Genomic DNA, 10,683 nt, shown 5'->3' on the forward strand with positions numbered 1-10,683 from the left:
TTTACATAGCAAAGTGTTGTTTGCATCTATATTAGTTTTCAACATCTTGTATGTTCAACCTTTAAAGAATTTTAAAACAACTCTTCAAACATAAGATTACATTTTTGAGTTAACAGAAGAAGACTTTTGACATATCAGTACTTGACCTCTGCATTTTTGTCAGACTTTTTTTTTTGTTGCAAAAGCTAGCGAAAAAGATATTTTGTCTTGTTTTGCGAGTGCAAAAATATTAAAACAAACACATTAGAACTCCCAAAAACAAGAAAATAACCAGAACAGACACTGAAGGCTTTGTAACAAACTCTTTATAATACGATTTCTTATAATAAGTTTCAATGACAAAAAGCAAATAAATGTGGTGGAAAAAAAATGCATACAAAAATAATGACAAAAAGGGAACTAAATGTGACGTAAATGGCGTTATTACATTTCTTTTAAGTCAGCAGTTTATGCCAGATATGCAGACCTTGTATAAAAAAACCAAGTGGAGGATTACATTACTTGATGGAGATTTTAGACTTTATGTCTGGCAGCTTTGCGTGTTTGGCACAACATGCAATGCGTCATTAGCTGGTGCAAGTGGGGGTAAAATGTGCCAAGTATGCAGCTCTTACAACTTGCAGTAAGAAAAACATGCCAAAGTTACACTGGAGACCAAACAGGAATTGTGTCTGTCCAGTCTGTCCTTGCACACACTTTAGACCAGTGTAGAGGGGCGCAGCATCTTCCGAAAACATTTATAACATGCCAGACTTTTAAAAGAGCTTCTAAACAAATCAGCGCCTTGACACCTAGAAGGTGATTGATGCCTTTCCGTAAAAATGCATCCCAGAACAAAATTACCTACATTTTAATCTCAGCACAGTGAACTCCTATGTTTTTATTCAAGTAGAGATGCACAGAAATTTAAATGTTTGACTGGACCGGGTTGGGAATATAAAAATCTGATCATTATTGATCAGTGAACACATTGTCATTTTTGATATGAGTGGGGTATTTAAAATGAATTCAGAGGAAGCAGGAAGTATAAGAAGCAATTTAAAAGCAAATCATTTTCTAAGACATGTCCAGATATGTCTGCAATTCATTCAAGCAATTACAGTCAGTGCCTGTATTTTTTGAAAACGGATAACAGGAAGGCTAAATATATTACATAAGAGCTGCTCGGTTTTAGCTTTCAAGCTTTAAAACTATATTAAAAAATATGACTGAATTTGAAATACTGATGACCTTCACAAAACCTCAAAGCTTCAGAGTCTAAATTCTGGAAAGAATGCACAAGAAAGACAGTGTTTACAGTTAGTAATGTCGAGCTATTGCTAAGATCCTAATTAAATCAAATTTTAAATCTAAACTCTGCAATAACTTAGTTTTCAAATATTTTTAAAAAGTCTGATTCCCCCTCTACATCTAATATTATTGATGGCCACTCAGAACAGTAAGGCTAGAAGTATACATTTTTAAAGTTGTTCTTGTATCTCAGTTTTTACACAAAAATTGGGATCTTTTAAAGTCTGTGTCATCAGGTCAAAAGATGTAGTAAAATAAAATCCACAAAATCATTTCAAATCCAACTTTGTGTCGCCATTTTTGGTATCTGCTGCTAGTGCCTATGACTACGACAAATTTCACAAATGTGTAAAGAAAAATAGAGTATTAGGAATGTATATATTTCAAATTCTACACTCAATTCCAACTCTAAATAACTCACTGGTGTATTTTGTCATTTGTCACCCTACCTGATGAATCTGCATAGTCCAGCGATGGATAGTATCTCTTGGTGTAGTGATAATCCATTTTAAAAACAAAAAAACCTAAAACTTCTCAGATGGGATGAATGAAAATGTACACTGTTTTCCCAGTTACCAGCTTTTCTTTACCGCAGTAAATCAGAACCCTTCTGAATTTGATATGCTACAGTAAATGATGCCAAAAGTTGAAGAACTCCAAAAGCTTTATTGGTATGTCTGCATCCCCTCACGGCAAGCAGTGATCTCCTTAGATGTTAACACAATCCACCTGCTCTTCTACCATGTGTGCACAGATATCCACACTTAGTAACAAGCACCTCCCTTTAGACTCTGGCAACAACTCAACTACTGCTTGCTTCAACAGAAAATTGTTGTTTAAAATGCATCCCTTCAAGTAAAAGTTGGTAAGATGTAAGGGAATACACAACTCTGAAAGGACACTATAATAAGTCTTAGCTTTCTCTTGTTCTTTCTTTAGGTTCCTATTCACTGCCTCCTAAGCCCCTAAGACTCTGAACTTAAGACAGAGTACAGAAAAGTCCCTCCTGGAGTGTATAGTTACTGTGAACAGGGTCAGAGCCCCCCTTCCACTTCCCTCTGACCAACGTCATACTCGTACACGTTTCAAGTTGGAGTTAGAGGAGAGGCACTGACAGATAGCAAAGCAGGAGATGAGAAGGGGAACAGCTGTATATCATGATTGATAGAGTTACAGACAGACAGTTTTCCACTGTGCCCGTCAGTCAGAATGGATTAGCTGCTTGACTTTGGAGAGAGAAGAACTAAACTATGGGAAGAGGAAAGATGATATTCAGGAAAGACGAGATGGAAACAAGGTCAGAGGGAATGCAAAGCATGTTGGCAAGGGAAAAAGAATGATTTACCAAAATTCTTTACTTAATCACATAACACACGCATTACCTAGTCGTTTCTCTGAAAGTTGTTCTTGTTTACAAATATTTAGAGAAGGACTGAGAAAATGGTTGGTGACCAGCATCAGATTAATTACAGCACAATTGGCTGATTGGAAACTCGAAAAAATCATTTATTTTTACATCCAATGAACACAAAGTAAGGAGGTTCTGCCAGGTCACCTTGAGTTCCTCAGTATGGAAGCTGAAGGAAAAAGAGTCAAAGTTAGCCATTTTCAGTATCAGCGAGGTGTCTCCTACAACATGATTTTGCAAGTTTCAATTTGTTAAATTTAAGACTTTATAAAACTAATATTTTAGATTTCAAAATGCTATTAACTCAGACTAGTTATGTTTATCACTTTAAATTGCGTATTGTGTTTAGCAAGTCAACATGACCTAGTCGGTTTTTTTTTTATTGGAATGGTATTCCAGTGTTTCACACCTTGATCATCCAACTTTACCCCTTTCGTACAGTAGACAGAGAGGTCCGTAATGGAATGGTTAACTGCAGCAGGTTCCATTGAAATCCCAGTTCATTACGTTTATACCTTATAAAAAAAAAGCATCAAATAAAATTCAAAGAATGTTTTTGTTGTAATAATCCAGCAGAAACCAACTTGGCATGCTAAACAAAAGTTGACCGACATTAACTAAATAACATTGATGAGCCATGTTACGACCGGCGTCGTAAGGTTAATTATACAAACATGAATGTGCAGGTACCCGTCCCTGATTGGCTTTCCAGAAGACGACGGAAACGTCTAATTGGCTGCTTCCCGGAAGTGACGAATATAAAGGCTGCTGAAGCGGACTTCCTGTGTTCCATCCTTGACTCATCTCCACCGGCCACACCCCTTTCCTTTGTTCACCTGTGTTAGAGTTCTGGAGTGTAGGAGTGAGCTGCCGTTTATGTTTCCTCAATTTTCTCATGTTTTCTTAGTTAGGAAGGTAAGTTTTTGTCCTTTGGTTTATTTACTTTCGATTAGGTAAGTTTCTGTTACTATTTAGATAGTTTCCTTTTGTTTATTGTTTTTGGCTATAGCTCACTCTGAAGCCAAATACTCCATTTGTAACATCTTTATCAAAAGTAAATCTTTTTAAAATAAATAGTAATTATCGACTGTTCAACTTCGTGTGTGTCGGTTGTTGAGATCAGAGGAGGATGGATCCTTCATGTTGCGACCTGGCCACCCCTAGACTGGTCGTAACAGCTAGTATAATTTCAAGGTCTAACATTCAAACCTAATACGGAGAAAAGTATAAAGACTCTTTAAGATTCTGCAGAGGCCATGGTTTAAAAATAAAGTCAGCTTCTTACACTGTCACAGCAGTGTAAGAAGCTATTTAAAAGGCTACTGTATTTTCTATGGCGGCATGTGGGTTGTTCAATTAGACAGCTGGAGCAGAGAGTCAGTCCTTGGTGATGGGTGCCTGTCATTTCTTACCTTTCTGAATTTTTGGTCATTTCATACTCGAAATAGTGTAGGAGTGATTTTAACAGGAGCACATGTTATTAGATACCAGCATGCTCTAGGCTTCATTGTATTCCTTTGTGTTCAGCCTACAGGCCTACAGAATTGGAACTGGAATTGGAAATGTTAGACCTTTGCAAATCTCTTACGTCACGGTAAGGGTCTACATTTCTTAAGGTCACAAGGAGACTGATATTATCAGTTAGTAATGCAGATCACTAATGTGAGACAGTAAAGACAGCTTAAAGTATTAACTCCAAATTAATTTTGTTTAAAAAAAAAAAGAAAAATAAAATAAAAAACTTTATCACAGTGTCTGCCCTATTACAGAGTGTTATTATATTGGTTCCCACAAAACAACAGAATGACCAGATTTTTTTTTTAATGTGATTACTTGTCACCTTAAAAAGTTAAATTATAGCAGATTTAAAAAGAAATCTTAGAATTGGAAATCGGTCAATAATCTGTGACTGATTATGATGACGTTTTTATTCGTGATTCAATTATTTTTCTAGATGACTGAGCCAAATGTTGTTGAAAGTACACGTCATATATCCAACAGCCTGAGTTCATGTCTTTACATCGCTAGTTTTGTGAGTGTGCTTGCTATTTACAGCGATGTCAATTGCAGAATAGCAGGCAATCCTGACATGTCACAACTAGAACGCTGAGAACGCTCAGTATATTTACTTGATAAATGACCTCAACAAGTATCAAAATTGTCAGTTAGTTTCACCACTTAGACAAATACATATATTGAGAGTAAGAGTGCAACAACAATGTGAAACTGATATTTGTACTAATCCGAGTTTACAACAGAGGCTCCCTGCTAACAAGGCTGCACTCATGTTGCACTGTGTTCAACACCGTGAGGTGGCACAATGCCTTCTCCTTCCGCTGTGAGATCAAGACTGCTCTTTAAGAGTAATCAGAAACTGTGAGGCTCAAGATCAGTCAATCTACACCTCAGCCACTGCCGCACCCATTTACACACAAAGAGGTAAAACAAGCTTTTAATTAACTTAACAACTCCTGATTAAAACCTTTTGAAAATGTAAGGAAAAATAAGAAGAAAAATAAGGTGTTTTAATGTTTTAAGTAAAAAAAAACTGATCAAGTCTACAGAGATGTCAATATTACAAACTGGAGACTATAGAATTTAGGACACCAAAAGGGAAAAAAACAAAATAACATATGGCAAAGTGGCTTTTAAGAAAAAGTGAGCTTATCGGACCTCATCAGTCGGATATTTTATCTCTGCTGGAGTTTAGCTGTTTAAGGTTATAAATATCTAAAAAAAAGAAAAAAAGAAAAAGAGGCTAAAACATTACTTTGTAAGTTTATATGTATAAATATTTGGCTCCCTAGCAACACTGAGCTAAAAGTAAATCAGGCTATAACTTCATATCTGCAATCAGCAAAAACTCAAGATAATTATGCTCGGATTCGAAAACTGATCCAGAAGGTGGACGACGATCGAGTTGTGTGATAGTTTTCTTTGGAAGGCTTTTTATTTTGGCCTGTTTATTTTATTGCCATTTATTGAATTCAATGCAATCCTACATTGTATACAGTTCATTTCAAGGTTCAACACGCTGTGTAGTCATTGATTGCTTCTGCAAATCTTGTTTTGAACAAACAATTCTGCTGTTGCTTTTTTACCATCCAGATCCAGTCTGCCAACTCTCCTCTGACAGAGAGGATAGCATCACATGGCTGTTGCAGATTTCTGTCCTGTCCTATTTCATACCTAAGATACTACTGGAGTCAGATAAGATGGTAAGATGACAGCTATTATAGTACAGTGAACTCATTGTCATGTTCAAGAAACTAGTTGAAATTAGAGCTAAACAATATGTATATCACGACATATAAAAACATGTCGCGATAGACAATATATTGAAATGTGATGCATATCACTATATGATACATCTAATAGAACTCCAAGCTGAACCGCACAGCATTTTGGGGGATGTAGGCAGGGAAAAGACTGAAGCTGTTCAACCAACCAGCTAAGTAAGGTGAGTGGCATAAACAAACTAACTCACTCACAATTTGGTTACCTAGCATAAATTTGTTGAGTTGCACAGCAACAGTTTAGGTTGACACTATGCCTTATAACTGCTCCCTCATAACAGCTGTGGATAACAGAAGCAAAGTTACGTTACTAGTTTGGTAATATTTCAGATATTTAAAACTGATGACTAATTATTGATAACGACTGATGCGAAAAGCTTATATCGTGATACTAGGGCCGTATTGTCCAGTCCTGGCCCAAATGATTTGACTTTTGCTACATGTTGCATTATCCTGCTGAAAGTAAGCATCAGGAAAATGGACAGATCAGGTGACCCAGAGTTGGACAAGTTGAGTAACATTCTGCAAGGATGTGGCGTTTAAACGATGCTCAAGTGACATTCCCAGGCTAATGGTGTATCATGAGAATATTCCCCAAACAGGGGGAATGTTTGGGGAATACCATTCAAATGGTATTCTAACCATACCATTTGAATGTTGCAGCTGAGATCAAGACTTATCTTGATTTCAGGCACTTATTTGTCTAATTTTGGTGAGTGTGTGAACTGGAGCCTCAGTTTTCTGTTCTTAGCTGACTGAAGAGACACCCGTTGCGTTTTTTTGCTGTTGTGGACCATCTGCTTCAAGTTTCAACATGCTGTGTTTTCAGTGATCATTTCTGCATGTCTTGGTTTTAACAAGGGAATTGTTTAAACTGCTGTTGATTTTATACTTTCTTGATCCTGTCTGCCAACTCTCCTCTGACAGCAAGAAAAGGATTTTCATCCACACACCTCCTTATTCATCATCTTCCTTTTCAACCACTGCTTGTAAATCTGCAAATATGGTGAATATTCCTGAAATACTGAGACCAGTTTTTCTGGAACCAGAAAATACACTAAAAGTAACGTAAATATTTTTCTTCCCCATTGTGATGCTTGTTTTGAACATCAGCAAGTTTTTAAATACCTAAATGTATTGAGTTGCTAACATGTGATTGGCTGAATTGCTATTTGTGTTAACAAGAACATGTGTGCCTAAAAAAGTGGCCAGCATATCATAAGTGTTTCGCTTTTTTTCTTCTCTTACCCTGTGTCTGTATGAGATGAAGTATCTTCGCTGTGATCAGCCTTGCCGTTTCTACATCTCTCACCAGGGCCTCCTCGTTCATCTTCTCCAGCTGGCCGAGGAGCATTGCTACCTTGGAGTTACTGGGAACACTGGAGGAACAAAAACGACATTGAAACTTGAATTCACAAAGTTCTCAACAGGTTCATCTCATACCGCTTCTGTCTACCATGTACCGTATTTTCCGCACTATAAGGCGCACCTAAAAACCTTCAATTTCCTCAAAAGCCGACAGTGCGCCTTATAACCTGGTGCGCCTTCTATATGGACCAATATTGAGCCACAACAGGTCTAGCAACTACGGTAAGCAGCCGCCGACTTCATTTTCCCCCGTAGAAGAAGTAGTGTGCGGTGCATGCTGGGATAGTTGTCAGAACGCTGGTTTGTGAATAAAGTTTGATAATAGATTTAAAGCCGGGGGGAGGGGGGGGGGGTGCGCGGGAAGAAAGACAGAGACTGTGGCAGCAGCGTGTCGGTTGGTCTGTGTTACCCAGAAAGCAGTTGGGCACAATATCGCAACAAGTGAAATGATGACTGGGGCAGCCTACTATATAAAGTACTCGGGGACCACCTCTTTACAAATGTGGATGTGTAATAATAGAGTACGAAACAAATTGGTAACCCAAACTGAAGCGTCTATTCTATACGCCTTATAATGTGGTTCGCCTTATATATGAAAAAAGTTTTAAAATAGGCCATTCATTGAAGGTGCGCCTTATAATCCGGTGCGACTTATAGTGCGGAAAATACGGTAGCTGGACACACTATGCTGTACAACAGAGGAACTATGATCTAATAGACAAATACATTTATATTTGATGAACTTCACAGTATTTTCTTGAGGTTTTATTTGACCCAAAGTAGCAAATACATTTAAGTTTCTCACGAAATGAGAAAAAAAGTGGCATTACTGCTTTTGCAAGTATCCGCATGTCAAAAAACAAAGAAATATAAATAGGAACAGCCTCACTGGTAACCCACCGTAACCAAACACACATCAGGTCTACTTTAAGATTTATTTATTATCCTACTAAAGCTGACTTAATGGCTGTTCCCGAGAGATTAGCTATTTCTGGGGTGACCAATATTTTTCTAATAATATGAACTTCCCTGGCACTGAACTAGAAGCAAGAGATTAGGGGTCACTTGGTACAGCAAGGGCAAACAATGAAAAATCTAAACTCTGATTATACCCAGTAGAGCAGAAGTTCTCATTCCTTATAAAGAGAGAGAGAGGGACCGAGATGAAAACAGAAATAGAAAGTGAGTGATCAAGACAGAAAATTAAAGAAAATGTCAAGAATGATGGGAGAATGTAAAGCATGAGCGGACAAAGACACAAAAACAGATGTAGAGCTTAAATAAACCTGCGAGATGAACAAAGATTATTTTTAGTCGTGACAAATTCACATGGCTACTTTCTGAAGGCCATGTAATTATCTCTGCACAGGGCTCTCTGGCACAAATGCCGACAGTCTCTCTCTCGCATGGTCACACATGGTGGGACCAGAAGATAAACAGTGGGATTGGACGCTGCTCTGAAGTGACTCAAAAGCTAAAACAGCACAGAAAGAGAACAACATCATAAAAGCAAATCAGGAGCAAAGGAGCTCATAAAACAAAAAAAATGCTTCTCTAAGCTACACACATTCCCACACATCACTGCACGTGTGTGTGGCTGTGCACGCATCAGCTCACCCCTTCTCTGTGGCCATTTTGGGCTTGTTCATTTTTTCCCCGCACGTCAAAAGGTCATGTCGACTGCAAGAGAATGAAAACAAAGTCCGCATTACTAAAAGAGAACAAGTCAAAACATTGTGCATCATTTGGAAACAAGCATGATTAACCTTCACCCCCAGTGTCGCATGAGTTCCCACAGGACTCTCAACTGGAGCCGGCCAAGCAACTATGCCAAAACCAGCTGACAATAAAGTTCATCTGTCCCCAGCTTTGAATGTACTAGTCTATAAATATGTGCAGGATTTGTCCCAAACTGGCAAATTGTGTAGGGTCATGAAAGATGTTTTACAGCATAACGATATATGCTATTGAATTATAACTAGATAGAGTGAACAATTCCTGCACATGCATATTCATTTCTACCTTAAACATTGGAAAAGTCCAGAGACTCATGGTAAAACCTAAATACTTCCTCTTTCAGTTTCAGGAATTTATATGCAAGGCCTTCTTTTACTGCTAACCTTGATGCTACACATTACATTTTTTAACATAGGCTGCACTCAAATGCAGAAACACTCCATTTGTGTGCAACACTGCACACAAATGGAGTGTGTGTGCACAACACAACAAGTGTACCTCTCATGGTTGTTGGTACAACCATGAGAGCTATATAAATGGATGAAATATATATTTTTTTCTTAATCATATATAAACAATCATATTGAGGTTTGCAAACATTAGCAAGTGCAGAACTCTTAAAATCCTGCATTCCAACTAGGAATAGGCATTCATTGCGATACAGTGACAACTAATTATGAAGTGATAATGATTATTCATGTTAAACCCCAAAATTGGTTTAGATAAGATTGCTTTCTTCTTCTTTTTTTTTTTCCGCTTCTCAAGCTATTTGTGTCACTGTCAGTTATAAGCATAAATACTACATCTGTGTTTCAAAATAAACTGCTTTGTGTCATAGCTGCAGTATTTGATGTCACTGCAATTGTAAAACAGCCTATATGATAATGGGTAAGATTTATATTTAGAGCATTGCTTGTGCTTACGAGGCTTTAGGGTCATGGAGTGATAGATTTATAGGTAAACAGACTGCATTGGGTTGTGATATTGAATGAGCATTGCAGCACCCCGTTTCTTTTCATGTAAAGCCATTCTGTTGTAGATTTGCTTTAGTGTTAAGGACCACTGCACAGCTATCAGACTAATGCACCTACATCTTCCTCTAAATTACAGGAGTAGGAGTTCAGTAATCCATAGTTAACTCTGAGTCTCCAAAACAAGTCAAAATCTATTAGCTCTCAACCACCGTCAGTGATGGTGTGCATGGAGGTGCTTAACCGCTAGAAAAGGTTTTCACCAACAACGGCATTGAATTTTGGTAAAAACATCCAAACCTTTGCCTTATAAAACCAAATGAGAACGTTCAAAATCCATGCTATTACAGCTTTACAAAGAAGAGTCTTCTCAGGACAACACAAGCTACTGCCTAATTTACCCTAGTTTTGGAAATAAACTCCTGGTTGTCATCACGTTTGGTCAGGTCATGTAACTGTGACAGGAAATGTAGCAGACCCAGTGTACTATGATGAACTTATAAAATTGTTTGGATATGACTGTATAAACCATGCCAGACTGATGGAAAGCAATGGCCGCTTCTCTAAAACTATCAGTGATGTGCCTTCTACTTGGCAATGCATTAATAGGCTG

The 10,683-nt window shown here is 37.7% G+C and overlaps 1 protein-coding gene and 1 long non-coding RNA gene across 5 annotated transcripts in view; one reads left to right on the forward strand and one right to left on the reverse strand.

Moving 5' to 3' along the window:
* Positions 1–10,683, reverse strand: part of agtpbp1 (ATP/GTP binding carboxypeptidase 1) — a 32,812-nt gene that overhangs the window by 20,961 nt on the left and 1,168 nt on the right. For 2 of the 4 annotated variants that reach the window (XM_008418476.2, XM_008418475.2), the window contains exons 2-3: positions 8,980–9,042; positions 7,243–7,373 (exon numbers count right to left, since the gene is read on the reverse strand). In XM_008418476.2, coding sequence (XP_008416698.1) covers positions 7,243–7,373; positions 8,980–9,011 — 163 coding nt within the window. In that variant the 5' untranslated portion in view covers positions 9,012–9,042. Of the gene's footprint in view, positions 1–1,739; positions 1,959–7,242; positions 7,374–8,648; positions 8,730–8,979; positions 9,043–10,683 lie in introns of those variants that run through there. The other 2 variants (XM_008418477.2, XM_008418478.2) reach the window with 2 other exon arrangements.
* Positions 2,341–7,218, forward strand: LOC108166583 (uncharacterized). The gene is made up of 3 exons (XR_001776935.1): positions 2,341–2,587; positions 3,385–5,916; positions 6,077–7,218. It is a non-coding gene; the product is annotated as an uncharacterized LOC108166583 (long non-coding RNA).

Source organism: Poecilia reticulata, linkage group LG9, assembly GCF_000633615.1.
Source record: "Poecilia reticulata strain Guanapo linkage group LG9, Guppy_female_1.0+MT, whole genome shotgun sequence".
NCBI lineage: Eukaryota > Metazoa > Chordata > Actinopteri > Cyprinodontiformes > Poeciliidae > Poecilia > Poecilia reticulata.